The sequence below is a fragment of the Mastomys coucha genome, chromosome X (genome assembly GCF_008632895.1).
Source record: "Mastomys coucha isolate ucsf_1 chromosome X, UCSF_Mcou_1, whole genome shotgun sequence".
Lineage (NCBI taxonomy): Eukaryota > Metazoa > Chordata > Mammalia > Rodentia > Muridae > Mastomys > Mastomys coucha.
In genome coordinates, this window is record NC_045030.1 from 155,219,003 (window position 1) to 155,243,499 (window position 24,497).

The 24,497-nt window shown below is 38.0% G+C and overlaps 2 protein-coding genes across 8 annotated transcripts in view; both read right to left on the reverse strand.

Moving 5' to 3' along the window:
* The window catches only part of Scml1 (Scm polycomb group protein like 1), a 20,756-nt gene extending 20,053 nt beyond the window's left edge, over positions 1 to 703 (reverse strand). The window contains exon 1 of the mRNA XM_031376762.1: positions 570 to 703. The gene's annotated coding sequence lies outside the window, so the exon portion shown is untranslated. The remainder of the gene's footprint in view (positions 1 to 569) is intronic.
* Positions 704 to 1,939: 1,236 nt separating this feature from the next.
* The window catches only part of Nhs (NHS actin remodeling regulator), a 332,793-nt gene continuing 310,235 nt past the window's right edge, over positions 1,940 to 24,497 (reverse strand). For 4 of the 7 annotated variants that reach the window (XM_031370586.1, XM_031370577.1, XM_031370620.1 and 1 more), the window contains exons 4-9: positions 18,104 to 18,166; positions 15,721 to 15,913; positions 12,937 to 13,068; positions 8,913 to 11,891; positions 8,493 to 8,619; positions 1,940 to 6,072 (exon numbers count right to left, since the gene is read on the reverse strand). In XM_031370586.1, the coding sequence (XP_031226446.1) occupies positions 5,466 to 6,072; positions 8,493 to 8,619; positions 8,913 to 11,891; positions 12,937 to 13,068; positions 15,721 to 15,913; positions 18,104 to 18,166 (4,101 nt within the window). In that variant the 3' untranslated portion in view covers positions 1,940 to 5,465. Of the gene's footprint in view, positions 6,073 to 8,492; positions 8,620 to 8,912; positions 11,892 to 12,936; positions 13,069 to 15,720; positions 15,914 to 17,106; positions 17,344 to 18,103; positions 18,167 to 24,497 lie in introns of those variants that run through there. The other 3 variants (XM_031370603.1, XM_031370596.1, XM_031370625.1) reach the window with 2 other exon arrangements.

A 24,497-nucleotide genomic window follows, 5' to 3' on the forward strand; every position in this document is an offset into this window, starting at 1 on the left:
ATATTTTAGTGCATATGTTTTCCTAAATGTTATATATAAATAATATATAAAATATATAATAGATAAACATAAAATATACTTATATGTTATATATAAATATAAACATATCTAATTTATACTTATAACAACTTTAGTGGCCAAATTGCAAAAGCTCACAAGTGTTCGAGGCCTAAAAATCTGAGACCTAAAAATCATTGGAAGCACCCAACTATTGAGCTTTTGAAATTCAAGGTAACAAAGCACAGATTCGCTGTTCCTGTTAACCATATTTCCTCACCTCGGCGGGCCCCCGCCAGTTTGTATTTCCTCACCTCGGCGGGCCCCCGCCAGTCTGTGTTTCCTCACCTCGGCGGGCCCCCGCCAGTCTGTGTTTCCTCACCTCGGCGGGCCCCCGCCAGTCTGTGTTTCCTCACCTTGGCGGGCCCCCGCCAGTCTGTGTTTCCTCACCTCAGCGGGCCCCAGCCAGTCTGCCAAATAACTTAAGACAACTATTTTCTACATTAGTACACTCACATACCCTCAACTGTGACAAAAAAATTAAAAGGGAGGGTAAGATATCCATAACTCACGTATTTAGATGAAGAATCGACCACACTAGCTTCTGGGAGTTTCCAGAAATCTACCAGCTAGCCGTTAGGCGTCCGTCTAGGCGCCCGGTGACCTTTAAAGACCAGAGAGGTGAGTTGACGCTTCTTAACGGTCCGCGTGCTGGAAATGAGGTGCTGCTGACGCAATGAGTGTCGTAAAGCTCAGGCATGCGAAGCGCCTGGCCGTAAAGCAATGCGCTTTTGCGGCTTCAAGACTGAGCGAGAGATTCTGTTAACTAATCAGTGCTTGCCTATAAACATAACCTGACCATTGGCCAGCCATTCCCATTGGGAGATCAAAAGACTATATACAATGGGTTTTTTTTTTCACACTTCAAATGTAGATAGGGCATAGAAAAGGAAGGCTTCCAGTAGAAAGGGCCTTCCTGTCTTTGTGAGGCAGGGTCACCCGCATCAAAGGCTAGAAGCTCACCCTCCGATCCTAGATTTCTGTTAGCTGAGGTGATTAGAAGGACAGGCAGCCTCTAGAACACTGTGGCAAGAGTCTCTCAAGCAGACTGAGGTTTTTGTGGAGACACTGGAGCCCAGACTGGCTCCAAAAGTGATTTAATGGGCCAGCTTCCTAGGCATATGGCACGTACTTTTATTTGGTTATTTAAAGCTTGTTAGTAAATATTTACATACAATCACATACTCTCTTCCTCTTCCTGTAATTCACTAGAGATGCCCATGATGATGGGGCTCCAGGGGGGATACACTTCGGAAGTAAAACTTGAATGGGGAGAGGTGTGGGGTCTTAGAAGCATCTTTTCTTAGTAGCGTAGGAAGACTAGTAACATTATTTCCAGTCTCCAATAAGTGTACAAAACTAACATATTTTAGTGTCCTGATTGCTAGATTGGATTATGACTAACACTTACGTATTCTAAAGTAATGCATAAGGTAAATCATAATCATGCTCAGTTTCCTCCAGTTTAAAATGGACATACCTTGGGAAATACATAGGTTAGTGTGTGCAAAGCACTTAGTGCTTGAGACAGAAGCTTTGCTATATAATAAAGCCGATGTAATATTACCTAGTGGTAATTTGTTTTACATATATAAATTATTTTCTTGGAGAGGATGTGAAAGTATAATAAACTCTGAAACAAAGTAGTCAACTGCTTCAAAATAAAATCACAAATCTTAGCCAGATATAGAAAAGAGCCACTAAGTAGCTTGGGAATTGAAAATATACCATTCCCTCTCAAAACTGAAACTAGACTAGTTTCCTTTATAGATACCATACTTTCCAGCTAACCACTCCTGCCCCTTTATATCCAGTTGCTGAGAAAATATTCCCTCCTTGTGGAACCTCCAAACTCCAGTTAAGTAACAATAAAGAGAAAAGCTTGTTTTTTAATTGCAGTCACGTTTATTTGCAGTCTCTATACACACTTTCTAGGTAATCAAACTTTTCTGATACATTTTTTGAGAGGGGTTCACAATGAAACTGTCACCGTTTTTACTAAAAATAAATACAAGACTTAAAGTGTTGCACAGCTCTAAAATATACAAAGGCTTGGATTGAATGTAAACGTTGAAAACATCTTACAAAAGAAACCATCTTTGCAACAATTTAAAAAGTTTGTATTTACAAATGTTACAAAAATACAAAATGGATACAAGTCCAAAAACCATTGTCTTTTTGGCCAGCATGAACTGGTTCTAGTACCAAAATAGTCACACCATAACCTTCATAGTTCAAGCTTTGTTACCATCTCATCCTCTAATTACCACCACTGCAGAGAATGTACTCACTGGTAAGAGCAAACAGAGTGCTTTGTTTGCTACAACTAGTCCATGTCCTCTACTTAGCCAAAAACAAAACAAGAAAATCAAACCAGGATCACCAGAAAAGCAAGAAAATAAAACAGAATTTCCCCCACACAATATAAACATGTTGGATAAACACAGAAGAAAAAGATAGCATCAGTGCAAACAACAGAAGAAAAGTTTGGATTGGTTTTGGTTTTTGTTTTGTTTTGTTTTTTAAACAATACCTAATGTGTGTACCCTGCCTCGGGCTGACAATGATGTTAAAAGACAGTCCCGCATCTTAGTATATTCTAAAGCCGTGTAGACGATTCCAGATTATTAAGGATTTGTTTGTTTTTTAAACTTTCTTATTCAATATTCTTGTCCACAGTGAATCTAAAATCCATCTTTATTTGGGATTTCTTTAAATCTATGAAATACAAAATAGAGAAACTCTGCTATAGATTTTTAGAGTAAACAAAATAAGTAAAACTATAAGGATTGGTTCTGTGATCATCACATCGACAGTATCTTATTGCCTCACAATTCAAGTCAGACATGTATTTTAAAAATATATGGTATGATTACTTAAATTAATGTCAATAATAAAAGGTGACATTTTATTAAAGCCAATTTATGTGATTTTTCTACTCAAGATTTAAAATCACTTTTAAAGCCCACATACCTTTCTTCACACTAAAAAAACCCCTAGCTACACAAAAGCCATACTGCAAACGAACTGCTTTTATGAAAATTACAAATGATCACCTATTGAGACTGGAAATGATGGTTCCTTACCACATTTGTCTAAAAACTTTTATTTTTAAAATTTTGCTGAGTGTACTTTTCAAAGCATGAGACAGATTTGTTCATGACCCCACATGATGTCAAACCATGCTGGTTTTGTTTTGTTTTTTGTTTTTTTTTCTCTTTTTTTCCTTTTTTTCTTTTAATGAGTTATGTGTTCCAATGAGGAATGATGGTCCATTTTTTCAAACCCCAACATTTTTCTTTTAATAAAATTATAACACTTTATGTTCAAACCCTTTACCAGGTAGTTTATCTATCCCCAGCACACTCTCTCTCTCTCTCTCTCTCTCTCTCTCTCTCTCTCCCCCTCATTCTTTCTCCCAATTCTCGATCTCCTCCTCTACCCCTCCACCCCCAACACCCATTTTACATACAAGAATGACAAGAAATTAACTAACACAATTTGGTAGTAAAAACAAATAATAGAAGTCAGACTTTTTCCCCCAGACAAACAAAACACCAACAACAGATTCTTTAATTCTTAATCTGTAAATCTTACAACAAATTTCTATTGAAAGACGGTATCTTCTTAGACCAGACTTTCTCCTTCATTTAGTATGAGTTAATTCTTTCAAACATCTTACTTTCTCAAATATTATTTGCATAGGCATAAAGCCAGATGCTCATCAATTTCTTGGTGATCCTGGTGTGTTCTGTCATTGTCATCACGTTTTAGTCTTTCACAGGTCATACCCCTTCTTAGTTCTTTCTAATTTCTAGTGTTCCCATTCAAAACCTATTCTAAGTACATAGGTGCTTATATTTCTCACATATGATTTCAAACATTAGTCTCAGTTCACGTTAAAACCAGAGGTGTGAGAACCACTTGCAGATTTCAACTTGTTAAACTTTTTTTTTCAGTTTTAAGACAAGAAAATTCAAGTAATTTCAAGTAATTCAGCTTGTTTCCCTGCCTTCATTTTATCAGAGCACTTGCCCTGATATTTCCTTTCCCACCCACCACCCTCCCCTTTTGCCATCAAGCAGATCTAGTAAAACCAGACAAAAATTTGCTGTATGTATCATTGTGAACCAGAGCTGCTCCCCATGCCCAATTGAAGAGTGAATATAAATAATGCATATACACATACCTACTTCCCAACTACATTGTTCACAGTGTCATTTCTGTTATGTTTTAGGTAGCATGAATCTCATCAGCACAGAGAAGAAGCTTTGCTGAAAACTCATCACAGGTACTTGCTGAGAAGTCAATAGCTCTGTGGCATGCTTAGCTTTTATTTCTGTTAGTTTATGAACCTGGAGCTAATTAAGAAGCTTAAAGAGTATAGTCATTAGATTATGACTGTTTGTCCCCAGTAGCCTTATACAAAACATGGTCTAAAATTAACTACTGGTTTCTCTACTCATTCTCCTTAAAGCAATCCATTGAAAAATTAAATTCTAAAGGACACTGCTTAAAGCTATTGGGGGTGGGGATGGGGACTTTGCATTGAGAATGATGATTTCTTTCATTGGTTAAAAAACTCAAAAGCATGCTTTTCATTCTGTTCAAATTGCCACATGGCAAATCACAGCCACAAATGGCAATTAGCTTGTTTCTGCTATAGTTTGTCACAACAATGATTAGGTCTAAGTTCATTACTTTAAATTAATCACATTTCAGTACATGACCTCAATATTTCCATTATTTCACCAATTTTAAAATCATATTTGAGGTTTATCACTCAGAAATCATGTTGGTGGACATTTAAATATGGTATTTGATATGAAAATGGTATTCACAGAATACAGTTATTATACTTTATTATGTGTGTCCTATAAATAGTTGGTGTGTGGTAGATAATTGGCCACTTGTCCACTCATCATTGATAAATCTATTTACATATTTTATCAAAAATATGGTATTTACATATGTGTAGTTCTTTCTTCTAAATTTTGCTTTAGTTCATTTTAATGTAAAAAAATACCAAACCTCCAGAGTAATTTCATCTTCTTATAGTATCATGACAGTGAGGGCTTTATTTTCGGAATAGGCAGCTCTGGGAAAACCTTGTCTAGGTTTCAAGAAAGTTAGATACTTTTGTATTCTCTATTATCACAAGGAATGAGATCGGACAAATCAAACTATGCTAAAGAAAACCACACGAGACAGAACTGCCTACTTAAAACATGAAAGGTAATTAAAAAATGAATCAATCACTTTCTGCTTCTTGAACACATATTTAGAAGCTCATTGCCAAGCAACAATGCAACCCCCCACCCTGTTGCCTCTTCTCCAGTTCTACGATGTCACAAAATCCTTTCATTAGTAAGGGGCTGGACATCTGAGATCAACTTGGCTCAGGCAAACTAGGTGGAGCTCTGGGAGGATCGGTCATCATGTGGGCTCCCATCAGAGTTTTCAGTCTCTCCTTCAGAAATGGCCTGCATTGGAGTATTGTACAGCCGGCAGCGGACACTGTAGCGGCTACTGCTGGCCACAGGTGGGACCCGGGAGCGTCCAACCCGTGCTGATGCTGAGGTTGCAAAGTTTTTTGAGGAAAACCCTTCCGCATTGACTCGTGGTGAGCACGGTGACAGAGGGGACAGTGCTTCAGTCCCAGGTGTGCCCTGATGGGTATCATCAGGGCTTTGTGGAGACTCTGCAGTAAACTCCCCAGGAGGCTTGGGCAGGACCGGGCTCTTCAGGATTTCAGTAGCAGACATGCGGTAACTAGAATCTGAGCGACTGCCTTTCTTGAGGAGCAGTAGCTTAAACTCTTCATTGGATGTGTTGGACTTTTTGGCATTTCTGTAGATGAGACCAGGAGACCTCTGGCTAGTTCCAGCTGTCACATTGCTGCTGGGTGAAGTGACAGAATTGGCACTGCCGCTACTGCTACCAAGGGGCACTCTTGATTTGCTTCTGACAGACATATCCCCAGAATCTTTTCTTCCAAGTACTTTCCTCTTGGATCTTTTAAGAAAAGAGAAAATGGGATAAAAATCTGGGTCCACATACAATTTTATGAATCAAGAAGTGTTCCATCTCATCCCCATATTGTTCATATTTAAAGAGCATCTTATACGGTAGAATACTAAGCACTGGGGCCAGACTAAGGAAGGTTATGATTCATTACTTTCCTTCCTAGATTTTAAGGCTGCTGACTTCTGCTTACAACATGGAGAAACACTGTTGCTTTTTCTCATGAAATCTGTCTGTGTAATACAGAGAAAAATACTCTCACAACAAGCAGAGAATGGCATCAGTAGGTCAAGACTGGCCTTAGCTTGATACCTGATGGGGTTTGGTGATAGAGAGACATACCAATCTACATTTTAATTTATGCACATGAAAGTTACTTAAGTGACTTTTAAAATAAATTAGTCTGTTGTTTTTAATACAAATACGATATTAGGTACTCAGGGACATCAACAACATGTCTAGCAGTAAATTAACTCTTTGTGAGGAATTGAAAACTTAAACCATCTCTAGAGCACTTAAAATATAAAATCTAAGCTCTCAAGACAGCAAAACAACTCCTATCACTGGGATGTAAATAAACAGGCAAATGCTGCACAAATACACATCTAAACTAAGATTACCAAACTTCTTAAATCTATATAACCTCTATAGCCATAAAATTGCTGATCTTATTTTGAAAATGAAGTAGGCATAAACTCAGTGAATCTTCAGCATAACTCAGTCATTCCTGACTCTGGTAGCATGTTCTTTACTAATTAAAAAAAAAACATATATGGTAAAGAACATGTGAGCTTTGCCTTTCCACATTCCAGAAGAGAGTGATTTTACTCAGAAATACCTCTGTGTTTGCTATCTTTACATACCAGGGCTTGGTACCACCAAAAGGCAGTTTTCAACAGCAGTTCTTAGCATCTACAGGATTCTAGACACAGAATATTGGTTTATCATCAGAGTCAAACCTGTGAGGTGTACGTATTTCTACTTATATTAAGAGGGTACCTTCGAATATTTAATTTATTCAAGACAAGGCAGAAAGTTGCATCCTATTCCAATCTGATTATCTTTTTGATTCTACAACTTATAACCTGTCCACTACTCCAGATATATCAGATGGTTCTTTGAGGGTTCATTAACTTACATAGCAAATTAATAATCTATACTGAATTTGGAGATAAAGTGTGAGGGTTAGAGGAATATAATTGGACTTTAGACAGCTGTGGTGAAGAATATATTAGTGATTCTTGCCTTGTTTGTGATGAAGTTTGCCTGCTAATGTACACACAGAAGGTGCTACTAGTAGAATCCTTAGGAGAATGTAGTTGCTAAAGAGCAGTGTTCCTTCTTCAAGGTAAAAAAAAAAAAAAAAAAAAAAAAAAAGAACCAACAGAAAACAGAAACCCTTTAAAAAGCAGAAGCCCAAAGGGTGAGAGGAGAGATTATCAACTGCTTGCAAAGATTTTGCTTTTAAAATGTTAAGTCTGTGAAAAAGGAAAGATAGTCCTCAAGTTCTTTCCTTTGGGAATTCAATCTAGGTCCCCAAGGCAAGGATTAAGAAGGAGTTTATGTTTGTGGAGAGAACACACGCAGCATCATTTAGTTCAATGGCTATGAGTTTCCTTTCAAGGGTGGGTTTTTGGCTCTGCTTTTCTGGTCAGCAGCTGTAATGAATTGTTGCAAATATGGGCCAATGATAACAGGTTATACAGTTACAAAAGAGAGATATGCATGAACAGCAAAGGTACAACCATGTTCCGGGAAAGCAACCCAGATCTGACCTTTCAATTGAGAGACAAAAATCAGCGCTATGAAAGAAATTTAACTTTTATAAAAGAAAAGAAAAGCTGATGATCTCAGATTGTTTTAGCAAATCAACATATATTTGTGTCAGCTAGTGTGAGATTACAGATTTGACAATATTTTGTAGACTCAGGTGATGACTTAAAAGTCAGGAGTTAAGGGTATAAGTCAGTGGTAATGTGCTTGCATAGCATGTGTGAGATATTGCGGTTGATACCTAGTACTGCAAAGATAAATACAAAATACAATATGTACAACAGAGATTACACTTGAGTTTGGGCATTAACTCCAAGTAATTTAACTATAAATCGTTTTTACATGTAAATTTCTTCCAGAATGTCTTTCCTCAAGAAATCATCCAGTATCTTCCCTTCAATGATTCTTATAGATCTCTCTTAATTGAACTGTCTGTCTATCTCTCTAGACTCATATTTTCAAACATGAATGCATAGTCTAAGAATTTGATTCAGAAAGATAACTCTTCCCTTCTTGCTCTTTTTGTTGTTGTTGACTGTACTACAGGTTCCTTCCCCATATTTGCATTCAGTGAGAGGCACTTCAAAAGCAAGTCATTTTGTGTGCCTGTTTCGGGAGACGTGGTCATACTCTCTCACCTGTGAATGACTGCAAATAGATCCTCAGTGGTTCGAGGTTTGTTTGGAGACACAAACACACCCTCAGCTTCAGCTTGAGAGTCCTCACTGAGTGGTGAAGTGATGGAGTCATCACTTGGCGAGGATTCTAAAAACAAGAAGAGAAGCATCCTTAAGAGGCAGGATAAACATCTCACTACCCTGTTTTCCTGACTCGGGGAATCAAACAAACGTAAGGTATCTTACCATGATTTTTGAAATGAAAGAGATAGCTGTCAAATATTCCTAAATAACAGGAGCTTTTTTCTCAATTGTTTCAATAGGTGAAAAGACATGTCAGAGGGAAATCAATAGGCAGGGCTCCAGAGAACTATAGGGACTACAGAAATACCCTACACTACAAGGCACATTCCCACCCTAACACAGGTATCATTAACTGACCTTTCAATGGAGTCTCGTCCATACTTCCTTGGGTCTCCTCTGCTCTGCTGTTATCAGAGGCACTTTTGGGTGAAATACCTGAAGCAATATTTTCCTGCTCAGAACATTTTTCAGGGAATGAATTTACAGTTGGCATCTCTGACTCATGGCGGATAGTCACAGGCACTTTGTCATGGTGGCGGCTCACAACACGGTGATGCTTATATTGACTGCTTATGTCTGTTACTCTAGTTGATGAATTGGCTTGAAGTGTGATTCCATCTACAGATTCCAGTTTCCCACCTTCTTCTCCAACTCCAGAGGGTACCTTCTGTCCTTGCTGTATGGGTCCATCTGGACTAGCTCCATACTGTATCATTTTACTACCCAAATCACTGGGGCGAGAAGCAGACACCCTCTGAAATCCTGTTGAAAATCCACAGTTCTTACTTAGTATGCTTTCTGGGATAAGCTCACTTTCCATCTGTATTTGGTCTTTCATCACATTTGAATCTGGAAGTTTGCTGCAGGCTGAGGTTACAGTTTCTGGATCGCCATGACTCTTCCCATCAAAAGTAGGATTCTTTTCCAAATGTTTCTCTGCTCCCATCTCAACTACAGAGGAATCTAAAAAGGGCAGGAGTGTATCTTCAGCAGAGTACTGGCGTGATATTGATTTCTTTGCTGTGTGTGGCCTTGCCTTACTTGGAGATAAGGAAGCCACAGAAGCTGCTGTGACAGCATTCTCTTCTAAGTAGGGGAGATCTGTATTATTGCCCTCCTTTTGCCTAACTTCTTCAGACTTACTGATGGACCTCAGGTTAACAGACTTCAGAACTGTTGGTGTAATTGCAAGAGACGGTGCGGGATTTGACCTCAGCATATCTCCGACTGTGTTTTGCTTATGAGTAAAAACATGCAGTGGGTGACGGTGGTGGAATGGTTTATTCAAAACATGAAGAGCACTTAGGTCAAGATGAGAAGGAGGTATAATTGGAAGTTCAAAATCTTTACTCAGTGATAGGGCTCCATCTTTTAAAGATGGCTGCTGTAGTGAGGATTTCCTTTCTGGGACTTTAGGTTTCCTTTTGCTACCTCCAGGAGACAATGGACCTGAAAAGAAAGCTGTAGGAAAAGAGGAGGTTGGTGTTTCTGACTGGCTTGAGTAGCCACTTGATGGAGATGCTAAGCCAGCCAGCTTTTCTGGTGAAGCCAGTTTATATTCATTGTCAACTGAAGGAAGAGATGGAGTGGTTGCCCTTGATTCTGATTGGGATGTTTGGGATTCAGAACTCTCTGGAGATTTGATGCATTCAATCACTGTGGTACCCGTAGCAGTGCTAGAATTAGATAAAGATCTGTAAGGATCATTTGTTTTCAAGTCATTCAGAAGCCAGAGGTCTGCATAGTGAGTTGATTCAGCACCTTCATCTTTGAATGGTGAAATGTCTGTAGTGTCCAACTGAGGTTCCTTAATAGCATGTTCACTCTGGTTTATCCAAGAAGAGTCTAGCTTTGCAGGCAGACTGGCATTTTCCACATGAGAAGGCGTGTTGGAAAAATCAAGAGGCAGCTTCATTTCCCTGGAACTGTGAGGCAGGTGCTGACCACTGCTTATCTTTGGTTCTTTCTTCTCAGAAATGTCTGCATTTCCATCAGATTTTCTCAATGATGAGCTACGTTTAGGTGGAGTTGGCTTTGCCTTTGGTTTCCTGAAAGAGATGCTTGGTCTCCCCTGCCTCCTGTGGTCTAAGTATTCTTGCCAGGCACAGTCCGGAAGGGCAGGAGGAACCCCGACACCCTGACCATTCTCTGGGCCTAGGCCTGCATAGTGACAGACATAGGTCTTATTACCTTTTAGACCGCAGTCAAAGTGCATCGAGGTATAGTATCCTTCTGTGTCCACTGAGAAATGAGAGCTAGTATCTGCTTTGTCTGATGGAGACTTTTCCAGAAAGCTGTCATAGGTGCCCATGCTTGTAAAACTTGGGCATCCCAAGCTATCTGCCTTTGGACGCTCAGGACTAAAATCTTGGCGGCAGGATGCATCATGATGGTGGTGCAGGTAATTCCACTCACTGTCGCTTGTATTGCTGTTGTTGGGGTCATCCAGCAGATCTGCAACAGTGGAGGTAAAGGAGTTTGTCCGGTGGCCTCTTACTTTATCCAAGTGGTCATTGTATTGTTCTGTCACAAAGACACTGGCATCTTCATTAGCATTAGGAGCAGTGTTCAGTGACAATTCTGAGTCACAGTGAGAAGAGCCGGTGAGGGGAGGAGAAGCTGCAGGAGGAATTGTCTCTGAGGTCTGTGAGGGGCATGTAGAGCTGCTCCCACTCCAATTACCACTGGATGACTGGTGGTCATCTTTCTGGTCCATGTGGCTGCTAAGGAGGACACTAGCCGTGGAAATGCAATGGATGGGGCTTCCAAAGGTGTCTGAGTTGGAGGAGATGTCACAGCTTCCAGAGTCAGCCGCCATTCGGGACAGACGTGATCTCCCTCTCTCACTTAACTTTTGCTGAGGGCTGTGAAGATGTTGAGAACATGCTAGGCCCAAAGTAGGCTGGTGTTGTTTTGTACTTGGGCTGCTTGGAACTTCACTACAATCATTAGGGGTTCTTTCATGGTCACCCACGAAATGTTCTCCTTCTTCAAATGCTGAGGGTTTAGCACCAACTTTGGGTTCAGCATCTCCACTTCTATTTCCCTCCCGAGGAAGGCTCCGAGATCTTGTACGGCTGCTCACGACAGGAGTAAACATGGTATCGCCTTTGTCTGCCAGGGCAGAGATGTTGCCAGCAGAATGAGAAAGGGAAGCTGCGATGCTTTGACCCCTTTGAGCTCTGATTCTCCTTCTGGATGGGGCAGCAATCAGAATATCTTCAGTTTGACATTCTGAGTCCCTGGTTCCGGACCTCCTATTGACAGTGTTGGAGGGGTCTGGGTTTGTGTGCACAATCACATTCCTTTCTCTGGCCACTGGTGATTCATCAGAATCTAGGATACATGGAAAACATGGTAGGATATTACATCTCAACAGACTAACAGGCATTTTGATAAGGCTATTTATAAATCTGTGTACTACCATGTTAGAACGTTCTCTTACAGAAAAAAAAAATCATTATATAAAACTAGGTGAAAATTAAAATGCTTTATGTTCCTGAGTTTGTCTCTGTTTTGTTCTACTTGTAGGTATTGTATTATGTATATGTACATACACACACACATACACACACACACACATCATGAATACTTATTGAGAGAAGATATGCTTTTTGTTTTTTATGAATCATGTCTCTTCACATTAATTTACCCTAATAAGTGACTGATTTTACGAAAGAAAAATTATTTAAAAAAAAATCAAAAACAAAACAAAACCCTTAAATACAAAACCTAAAGTACTGGCCATTATTTTTTATTTGTGTTTTTGTAAATACAAGCATAACAATACAATTCATAGATTTCATTTTAAAAATTAAAGTCTTGTTTATATGTGCTGCTATCATAATATTTTGAAATTGAACAGAAAAATCTTTAAATGTCCCCAAAGACTTTACATTTTTAAAATTCCATATTTGAATATGTTTAAATTCAGAGTCACTGGTTCCGGACCTCCTATTGACAGTGTTGGAGGGGTCTGGGTTTGTGTGCACAATCACATTTATTTTAAAAATAATCACATAAAAGAGCAATTTCTCTTCAAATGAAGTTACAGTTTTCAAAAAAAAAACCTTCTTGCATTGAATCTTTATTCATATTTCCTATCTCAATGAAATGTTTAAATGGGCAAAATATTATATATCACCTGGAAGGTTTGAATGTATATGCCTCGATCTATAAGGTTAAGCCTTTATGTTCAAGAACAAAGTTTAAAAAAATGCCAAGTGGTTTTCTGAATACAAATAAATATACAGCATTTTTAAAAGTACTACAAATTAAAATATTCAATATTTATAAGCAACATTAGAGTTGAAATTATGCCTCCATTTCATCTCCTTATAACCCCCACTAGACAGAAACCATGAACATTTTTATACCACACCTATTTCTTGTTGAACTCTTCTGGGGATCCCCGAGATTGTTTTCCTTCTCCTCAGCTTTCGTCTCCGCTGGAGCACAGATTGTGAATGAACAAGAGAACAGCGTATACTTGCTTCTCTGTCAAAACCAACTCCTGCAACCCACAAATAATTCTCATTAGCCTTTAAATGGCAGACAAATGTTCAGTTGCTTGGAACACAGTGATATTTATTGATTGGAAGTCAGGGAAGACTTTGCATTAAGCTTGTGAACAAATGTTAGGAAGCCCTTCTATAACCCTTATTGAAATGCTGCAGAACATTAAACTTTACTTCTAAATAGAGCCTTCCACAGCAGCTAGTACTGCCAAAAGCAACAAGCACAAGAGGAAAACCAAAAGAAATAGAAAGAAGAGAAATTGTTGTCAGCAAAGCTCTCTCACGCTGAACTGGTTATAATCTTTAGCCACTATTATTTACTGCTCTATTTCTGGGTTCCCTGAAACTGATACTTTTGTATAGTAGATCTGTGCCCAAGATGTGAACCTAATGTATCCTGACCCATTTCTTCATTAAAAGCTTCATTGTGAGTTTCTCTCCTTTCATCTCCTATGCCCAAACTTCCTCTCCAAGTATTTACATACCCCCATACCCTGCTGTGAGGAAAAATAATAGCTTCAGGGTTTCTTCTTTTCACTAATGATATAACTCAACTTTCTTCTTGTGATTAAATTGGATGCTTTTTGGTTTGGAAATAAACATACGGAGGAGTTCTTGGCTCCATACTAAATGGAACTACTTTCTGTACAAACCAGCTAATAAGATAGACTCCCTAGTTTTTAAAGCACTGTTTGTTATTATGTATGTAGGGGCCATCCATGGTGATTATTAGTTCTCTATGTTCACATAAGTTGTATTATATGCAGTTCTATTAAACTAGAACAGTGTGGAAGAAGTTAAGGAATTCAAACTCTGTATGGCACAAGCATATACTGTAGACTTCAGTTCGAGCAGTGGTTCAGAAAGCTGAAATGCTGTGCTTTGAGATTTGAACACCTCATTTTTTTTTCTGTTAAGCATGGAGCTGGATGGGTTGTTAAACCTTGGGTCAGCTGCATAACATCGCAGTGTCAACAGTTTCTAGGCTCACTTTGAAATATCTGTATCATGCGACAAATGATTACAATGCTCTCAGAGAATTCATATAAATGAGACTTTCCTTTCTTGGTTCCAATCAAAAACTAAAATCCTTCATCTGAATCCTAATGATTACTGAATATATGATATACAGACACTGTGTTATATGGACACCATTAACAATGTTCTCATTAAAGCTCTTGAAATCAACATCTAATCTGGGCTTTCATCTCAAGAGTTCCTGAAATAAAACTGAAAGAAAAATCTTCTCCTCTTCCTAATCACAAGATGATGGCCTGTAATCACAGTACTACATTTAAAACAAGATTTTTACTTACAGTACCAGAAAAGAAGCAGGGGCTGCTAATAGTCAGATGTTCCCAGACTGAAAATTAGTTTAAAAGGGTGCCAGAATTCTGGCACATGAACTCCTCGAACACATCTCATTTAGATTATAGAGGCCACACAAGTGCACATCCTTAGAATAATTTATCCTATAAGTCAAATAGGTCACCAGGAAAATTAAGTCCTAGTTCATGATACAATTGACCAATGCATTAGAGTACCTCTTATGCAAGAGGAAAAGAATATCTGTCCCAGATAACTGGTCCATCTGTTCCCCACTCTAGGTGAGAGAAATCTGAGTGAAGTTGATAATAGCAAAGTCTAAAATGCTTTCTCAGGGGACATGCAATCTTCAGTTATAGTGAATCAAGATTAAAGGCAGTCAAAGTATGGCTTTTTAAAATTTTTTCATTATATAAATAAGGTAAAGGCAAACTAGAAGAGGTGTTTAAAATACCAATGGTAGATCTTTTAATTTGGGGGAGAATTGTTGAGAATAAAGTATAACTCTCTGACTTTCTCTCTGTTTCTTTGTCTCTATCTCTCTCTGTTTCTCTCTGTCTCTCTCTTTCTTATATATACCACTATTAAATCTATCATGTTGTATATTAACCTATAGATTCCTTTAAAAATTAAAACATCATCTGATTTACAACTAAACTTCCCAGCTCCAGCTCCAAATTCACTACTTCTGCTAATAGACTTTGAAGAAAAGTGCAGCTAGGCTCCCATCCTATATAGACTAATATGCAGACTTTCAACAGATACAACAGCAGAAATAGAAAGGAAGCCAGGCTTGCCGATTTTAAAATACAATTCACCCTTAATATCTGTATCTACATATTTTCAGGTCAAAATCCCTAAAGTCAATACACAAGTTTAATGGTCTTTTAGAAAAAGTCTACCTTCATCTAGGGAAGCATGAAAACAGATTTTCTATTCGGTCAACAGAACCTTACTTGCAGTTTTAAAAACCTGGATTTTGCTGCTTTCTTTCTTTCAAATTGTCGCACACATCATTATCGTGTGATTAATCACTGCCAAAGAGCTATTTGGTGATTTGTTTCTTTTTTTTTTTTTTTTTCAGAAAGAAATTGTCATTTACATAACAAGCAGCCCAGCAGAATATATGCAAATTGATGTTCAAAACATGACAAAAGCTTACTGAATATCTCCTGGATTGTATGTTGACAGAAGATTTCTTGCTCACAACAAAAATGGTATTCTTAACTGATAAGGGAGGCTAGCAGCACATGTTTTGAACATGTTTAATACATAGATGACTCAGACCCAACTGTCCCTAAAGGAAAGAAAGGAAATGATACCAGTGACATTGATGGGAATAATGCAAGAAGAAATCACTTGGGCATCTTGTTTCATCTTCTCCTCAGGAGTTGGGAGAGGTAGTGCTTTGTTCCAGTTGGTCTGCTTATCCAGTGTAGAGGGAACATTGTGGATTGGGTTTTTCGGCCTCTGCCCTAGCATGACATCTGTGTCTTCATCCTCTGGAGAGTGGGACTGTGAACAAAACACATTCAGATTCAGTTCCCATAGCTTACATACGTAAGGGATTTTATAGTTCCATTTTTCCAAAAAAATAAAAAATAAATAAGGATAGAGATAAGCATGTAAGACAAAGAAAACAGTTCTAGAAAATAGTAAGTACAACTAATTAAAAGTTTTGTTTCAACAGTGAGGAGATACAGAAGGGAAAAAATGGGCTCACAAAGCATGCTTTTCAGGTGAAATGGAATTAAGAGACAGGTCCTATACCTTCAAAGTAAAGAAAACTGCCTGTCTCTAAGCCAGTGAAAGGTAGATCTACTTTCTGCTCCTTTACATCGCTGTAAGTTCCTGTCAAAAATCTTGAGACCTCTAGACCATGATCAAAGGAGGCAATGAGCTATATGGCTATAAAAAATGTTCAGAAACTATGCAGGAACTCCAAGACATGAAAGAGCCTGGAACCTAGCACCTGGAGGATAAGTCAGCATAATCCAAGAGGCCATCAAAACGCCAGGAGTTACGGTCACTGCAGGAAGACAGCCTTGGTGAATGCCATTTTTAAAAGCCAGTTTAACTGACATTAGATGGCTGTGGAAAAGCCAAATAAAGAGGTACCCCAGTACTCGACTACAGTGTAACAGACACATCTGGAGGGAACAGACAGTCTCTGGAGGAAAAGAGTCAAGTGGGTTTTTCTTTCAAATTTGAATGGGTAGGAGAGTTCTAGTTTATTTTCTTTTGGCTTTGTGGTACAAAACTTTCCTTCCAGCTGTGTAAGTTAGAAGCTTTGATTTCTATATGACATTTGAAAATTGTCTATCCAAGCCTCTGATAAATATTAATGTTGCCTAACTTTTATTTCAAGCTTGAGCTCCAGGCCCAGATTATTCAAAAGGCTCCATTCCACTTTTGGTTTCAGGGTTGGGTTTCTAAATCAGTATAGTAAGAGACCCAATTTCCACCACTGAACCTGGTTTTCTTTATACAGTTCAGAGGAAGATAGGTAACTGTATAAAATGAGTATTTCCTTTTTTTAAAAAATAAGGTTTTAATAATCCTCTGTCCTAAAACCAAGGATCACTTAAAACAAAACTATCTAGTCTTTGCTCGGGATTGCATATGTTGTCAAATGAACTGTCCTCAAGTCTCCTTAAAGAATAGGCTCCAGAGCCCCTTGTTGAAAGGAAAGTCTAGCATTTACTTACCTTAGCAGAGGTTTCTCCAACGCCCCCCAACACACCCAGCGACATATAATTTCCCCCCCATGGGAAATTTGTGTTCGCCATGAACGGTTTAAGTAAAATATTGCAACCTTCTTTGGCTCTTCAGCTTTTGTGCAGATTCCCAGCGAAGCGAATAGCTCAAATAAAGTTGGAACACAAAAGACTTTGTTTCCTAGGTAACTTTCAAAAAGAAAAAAAGTTTGGTGCATGCAGAGAGGGAGAGAGGGAGGGGGGACAGACGTGGGAGGAGAGAGGAAGGCAAGGGGGAGAGAGAGAGAGAGAGAGAGAGAGAGAGAGAGAGAGAGAGAGAGAGAGAGAGAGAGAGAGAGAGAGAGAGAGAGAGAGAGAGAGAGAGAACACACGCAAACACAGGAAAGCAGAGAACAGGGGAGAGCCCAGCTGAAGAGAAAACCCCCACCACCAGAGGCCTCATTTTGCTGAGATTCCTTCCTTGAATAACAATGGATTGGATAGGGCTAAAGGATAGTGACTTGACTCCAGGCTCTGACTAGCAGCCAAAGGACTTTTTATTTAAAGGTGACAGGGACAATTGGCTGCCAGAGAATCTCCTTGTCTTGTTCGATCTTTCTTTCTTTCTTTCTTTCTTCCTTCCTTTCTTTCTTTCTTTCTTTCTTTCTTTCTTTCTTTCTTTAAATTTGAGAAGCTAAACCTTTACAGTTCTGATAAATACAGGGAAAACTGTAATTTCTTTTCCCCAAACTACAAATTCCAGGAGTGGTGATAGAGGGTGCCTATGTTTAGTAGAACTGCAAATTGCAACTCCAAGGAGGATGTTAATGGGGAGCAAAACCAACAATAGGGCTGCCTTTAATTCAAGTTAGGAGAATACCATTCTTTAACTTCATTCTAAAACTATTAGTTTTAAACGGGTTTGCAATAAAGTTAAAAGAGAGAAGAAAGGGAGAGTGTCTGAAAAGAGCAGGATAAGGCTGCAAAGAAATGTTCTCAGAACCAATACCTTTCTACTCCATGGGGCCATGTGGCAACATTCAGTGGGGGAGGGCGAACGGGTGCTGTTAAACTATGAAGATGAAATGCAAAAAGAAAAAAATTAAAAAATGTACACAACAGTATGCCCAAGTTAGGCCAAATCTATGAGCCTAACAACTAACATTCAGTAGAACTTCTCTCCTTCTAAGTGATTCTGTTTTGGTTAGGAGGACAGACGGACTCTTGGCCTAGAGTTCTTCAATTCATATCCTGGCTACCTGGCTCTTCTCCTGCATGATGAGGCACAATTCTTTACCATCTCTAGTAATATGGGTGAATAATAGCATCTCCCCACCAGGGCTATTCTGGGAATTACTTGCAGCATGTTTAGAAAAATCTTGGCACTTAACGTGCTCCATATGCTAGTACTTGCTACATTTACAACTATGGCTATTTTTATCTTTACCTTAGCTGTGAAATGTATTTGAAAATCATAACTTTCCCATCTTTTGTATGTATGTATGTATATATATATATATATATATATGTGTGTGTGTGTGTGTGTGTGTGTGTGTGTGTGTGTATGTATATGCTTATGTGTATGTTTGAATGTATGCAGATGTGTGTGTGTGGTTATGTATGTATGCATGTATGTGCATGTGTACCTGGAAGTCAGAAGCTAAACTCATAATTTCTCATGAGTCATCTATCGTCTGGTTTTTGTTTGTTTTTGTTTTCATAGCTGTGAAGGTCTTTAATTGACCTAGAGCTTACCATATAGGTTAGGATGTCTGGTCAGTGAGTCCCTGGGATCTGCCTGTCTCTGCCTCTCCAGCCCTGGGATTATTAGTGTGTACTATCACATACATTTTCAAATCTAGGTCTTCATGTGTGCAAGGCAAATACTTTATGTACTGATGCATCTCTTCAAACCCATAACTTACCCATCTTTTCCATACAAGTTTTGCTAATTTTCGAAAGACAAAATTATTTTCTTTCCTTAGAATGACTATTTTCCCATGAAAATGTCCGATCTATATCACCTTTTCTAAACTGCTCACATTTCCTTCTCTCTCATTAAGCTTATTTTAAGACCATTGGCTTCATGAGTGTTTCTCTTTCATAGAGATCCCATATATGGTTTAATGGTTGACAGCCAACATCTTACAATACTTAAATTGAGGAAGAGGTCCTGTATTTTATTTTGTATTAGATGAAACAAGTCATATTGCCAATTTTGCTTGGATATTAATTTGGCAATCAGCATTCTCTCTTAAGGATCTAATAAGAAAAACATTGAAATTCCTCTTGCTTGTTTGTTTTGAAAAAAGACTCACTATCCAGTTTCTGTTGATCTCCAACACACAGTGAGGAAAGTGCCTAGGCCCTTGGATTACAGGCATGTACTACCATTCTGAACCTGAAATTCTTTTTTTTTTTTAAAGATTTATTTATTTGATATATGTGAGTACACTATCTTCAGACACACCAGAAGAGGGCATCGGATTTCATTACAGATGGTTGTGAGCCACCATGTGGTTTCTGGGAATTGAACTCAGGACCTCTGAAAGAGCAGTCAGTGCTCTCAACCACTGAGCCATCTCTCCAGCCTGAAACTGAAATTCTTTAGCTTTGAGCAGGTGAGAATACACACAGGCTGCATATAGCCAAGGAGAGCTATGAATGTAGAGTAATACAAATTTTTAAACTTATCCAAAACATTGTGATTTCTTAATTATGTTTTTTCAGTAACATGATTTGTATGTAAGGTCTTTGTAGATAGCATTGTTGTTGCAATGTAGAAGGCTAGACATAGCTGTGAATCTAATCTATACTAGCTTTAGATTCAGTTGTGCATATATTATAGTACTTACCTTATAGCAGGGCCTTAATATAGTACAAATTATCCTAGAAAACACACACACACACACACACAAACCATGTTCACCTAGTAGATCACAAATTCCTGTATTTAACTTCTTCTTTTAGTCTTTCATAATACTAGTTGTGCGCCCTCATAAGAACTTACCAAAATATTTGCTCACTCAAATGATACCAGAGATCTGTGTGTTTTAGCAGTTACGAGAAAACCAAATAAAATTAGAGGCAAAGCCAAGATGTCAGGAGGGAATCTCTGTCTTACTAGAGTAAATGCATAAAATCAGACAGGAAACCACCAGAAACTGTGGCTCCATAAGTGAATTGGTATGGGTGGATATTGAACCTAACTAATCTATAGGTTCTGAGAACCATTCAAGATCTAGTTCTAATTTAAGTTTGTGAGTTTTAACTGATAGGGTTGTTCATTAATTTTTGTATAGAGCAAATATGATTTTCTCATGCCCAGTTTGTTTTGACTAGATCTTAAGATCTAGTCCAAGGCTCCCCCATTTAAAGTAATGTATTAAATATCACCTGCACTCTGATTTGACTCCAGTTCTATACTGAGTCAGCCATAGACAATGTAGAATTCTCATATAAGAGAGTAGAATATGTAAAATAGAGGAACAATTCACAGAAGCAATTGAAAGAGAGCCTCAATATGTCAAGTTGATATGGGAAATAAAATTGCTACAAAAAATCAAGGCTTTGTATCTCGTGAAAAAATTCTTTTAAAAAAAAGAGAGACTGCAGTTCAGGCAACATGAATGAAATTAATATTGACAAATGAATTTTGGTAGTTTATCATAAATCTCTCAAGTCAGCTCTTCTGCTGAGTATTTTTTTAGGAGTGAGAGATGAGGAGAGGATTTTATTTTTTATCTGTTTGCAGAACCCACCTACATATCAAACAACTATGAGATTAAAGCCAGCAATGACTGAGGGAGGTCTTGACTAAATCCAGACAATGCAGACCATTGGTTTAGGCCACTATAATCAAATCAAGGTCTCCTTGGAGTATACTCCCTCTATCATTTTGGTAGCAGCCCCAACCTATAGCATGCAAATGCTGAAACTGAGTAGTCTTGGGCTTTGAAGTGGAGAGATGGTGCTCTTTGATTTCTCTACCTACTTTTAATTAGGATACCTGTAGATTTATAGTATCTGTGCATGTCATATTAAGTGAGTTATGGTTTTATATCTGCCATGAATTATGAACTGTCTAAATCTTGTGTTTGAAAGTGTTCACTTGCCTGGATGTTAGTCAAAGGAAACAAATGGTTCTGATTGTTTTAGATTATATTTTTATATGATGAATGTAAAAATCGGTTCATAGATTTTTTTTTTCTCTAAATTATCTAAGAAATCAGATTGCAATCCAATGCTACCTCCTTGGACCAGAGTGCCACTCCTTGGTAGGTACTGATGGATATGTTGAGGAAAAGATGAGCATTGATCAAATTTGTATAAACAAAATTGTTCTTTAATAGCTTTATGTAAATGTACCCCATTGCTCATTCAAAGAAATGTTCACCATTATTTATTCATAACTGTATTATGACTGATTCAATAGTATTCTATAAATATTTGTTGGGTTGCTAGAACCTCGCTGTGCCCAATATAAAGAAACAAAATTTCCTGTTAAATAAAATTCCTCCTAAAGAAATGACATCAAATTATCCCCACCTACACATTATTTTTCAGTACAGCTCCTAGTACAAAGTTAAAAATGATATAGCATAGGAGAAAATAAGACAACATCAGTGAGATTACATGCAAAACAACAGGTAATAGAAGAATACCCATAGGGATCCCTGCTTTTGGAAATATCACTTAGTGTAGAAGTATTTCTTTAGAATAACTGTGTGGGAAGAGTGTTCTGAGACCACCATTTCATTCATTCAAGAGCATTTCTTAGATGAAGGTGAAAATCAGTTCCAATGCAAACAAACTGTCAGACTCAAAATAAAAAGAGTTTATCTCTAAAGTACAGTGTACTCACTGTATAATTCCTTTTAACTTGTCTATATTATTGATATTTTCATCAAACATGCAGAAGAAAAATGAAAAATCAATTTCCCTCTCCTTTCCTAGGCTTTCATTTTGGCCCCTCTGCCATTGATTTTTGAGAGGCCTCAGAATAAATTACTACATTGTTGAATAATCTAGGATCAATCATATCCATCTTGTTGCTAACAATAGATTTTTTTCTTTGATGCCTCCCATCCATTTTGGTATCCATCAGCTCCATTGTATTTTCAAGTCATTTCCCCTCACTTCTCATAAGATTGCCTCAATCAAACCCAGAGTTATACTTATGATCAGTGCTCAAAGGAAGAAAAAACAAATATTATACTCAAAAGTAGCCAAGGAAATTTCTCTACTGAATGCTGAAAGGATACTTTCAAAACTCGAACTTTTCTGTGGTGTGTGTGACAGAGAAAAGTTCATGCTTCGACTTTTGTGGTTGTGAGCAAGTGTTTCTCCAAAGAGTTCAAGAGTTCCCCAAATCTATCTCATAATGCCAGAAGAAGAGGAAAAAAATCACTCTCCTCCATGTTTTACTTTCTGTTGGGCTTTATTTCATATGCTGATAGGGGATTATTTTGCTTCAAAACTTGCCAAAAGACATCTGTTAAAATGTTGTGGGTATTCCAGCAGGAAATGTTTTGAAAAATTGGCTCTGGTTTGTGATCTAACTGATACCACATGGCATTTATAGCTGTCGAATTTCAGAGCTGATTTACGACTATCATGCTGTCTTAAACCTGAGAAGTATTTACTGGCGATGAAGCATTACCATATATTAGAATACAGGAGTAAAACCTTAGAGTAAATATGTCCTTTACAATCCATACTAGATTTCTAGTGAGGTGGTGTGGGCTTTTAATATCACTCTGCCATGTGGCTTGTTTGTCCTTAGACTAGTCTTAGCATTAATGTACATACTATGGCCATCTGTGAGATGGAGGAGCCCCATCTGCCTCAGATTCTTCTATGCAGGAGTGTATATGGATGTGTTGTACATAAATATGAACCACTTTGATCTTTCTCCAAAGCTTAAAGAAATTTGGCACAGTCTTTCTCTTGAGACTATCTCAAAGTCCCCCACTGGCTGGCACTGTGATCATCTTTCCAAATATGTACAATAATATAACTTTTGATTCATCCTTTCTTCCCATGTCTTCAACTCCTGCACTCACCAAGCTGAATAAGTAATGGCAAGCAAAATAATGAATGAGGAAGAGGCTTAGAGATACCCTCTGCTTTTCATGGGTTGAGCCTCATCCCCAACCTTGAGGCTCCTCAGAGGCATCACCTCTACAACGCTTGTCACCCTGAAACTCCAAATGTCCAATCCCATCACTGCATACTCCTATAAGCTTTGAAGTCCAAAGAAAACCAAACCAACAAATATGCACTCATTAAGCTGCTAAGAACTCCCCATGAAAAAGTCCAAGGTTATGTCACTGAAACAGAATTCAGGACAAACACAGTGGTTTAGGGTCAGGAAGTGAAATGTTTGGGAACAGATGTTTACCAAGTTCTTCTTTAGCTACTTTATGCATTCAGATCTACTTAACATGCTAAAAATTGCAATTATTCAAACCTGGGGAACTTTCTCTTATCATTGATAAACTTGCTTTTCCAAATCATACTTTTATTATTTTCCTCTAATAAACATATTCTTTACTACCTCCTCATTTTCCCTGCAGTATTTTAGCAAAAGAAAACATACAAAAGATAAACAAATGTTTACTATCATCATTCACTGGTCAGTTTAAATGTAAACCATAAGAAATTATATGCAATAGAGGGTCTGCACTGCAAAGGACTACCAAATGACATCTACTGTTGGCAAAGATGTGGAGCAACTGGGATGCTATGAAATTGATGAGAGATGTTTAAGGGTACCAGCATTTTGAGTATTAGTAAAGTTAAACATATATTATTTTAAACTTCTCTGATATGTCTATGGAAGGAAGAAAAATAATTATATCCAAAAGAAACCTTGCATAAAAAATAGTTACAGAAGTTATATTTGTAAAAGCCAAATAAATATAACCATACTATTAGAAACAGTTAACCCAAATGCCTGCCAACAGCAGAATGATAAACAGATTGTGGAGTACTGCATTCATAAAACTGTAATACCACACAATAATCTTAAAAGTACACATGGGCTGAAGAGATGGCTTAGCAGGTAAAGGCATCTGTTTCAAAGCCTGATGACTTCAGTTCAGTCCCCATTGTCTGTCTGGTAGAAGGGGAGAACTGACTTCTGCAGGTTTAACCTGCACACACATTCTGTGTATATGCATATAGGCAAAATAAATAAAATATAAAAGCACACACTATTGATAATTCAAGATTGATTTTAGAAAATGTGTGAAATAAGCTAGGCCCATATCAGTGACAGAGCAGTGGTGTTGCATATGCACAATACCCTGGCTTCAATCCTCAATATTTCAGAAAAATAAGGCTGCTATGAACATGGTGGAGCATGTGTCCTTCTTACATGTTGCAGTATCTTTTGGGTA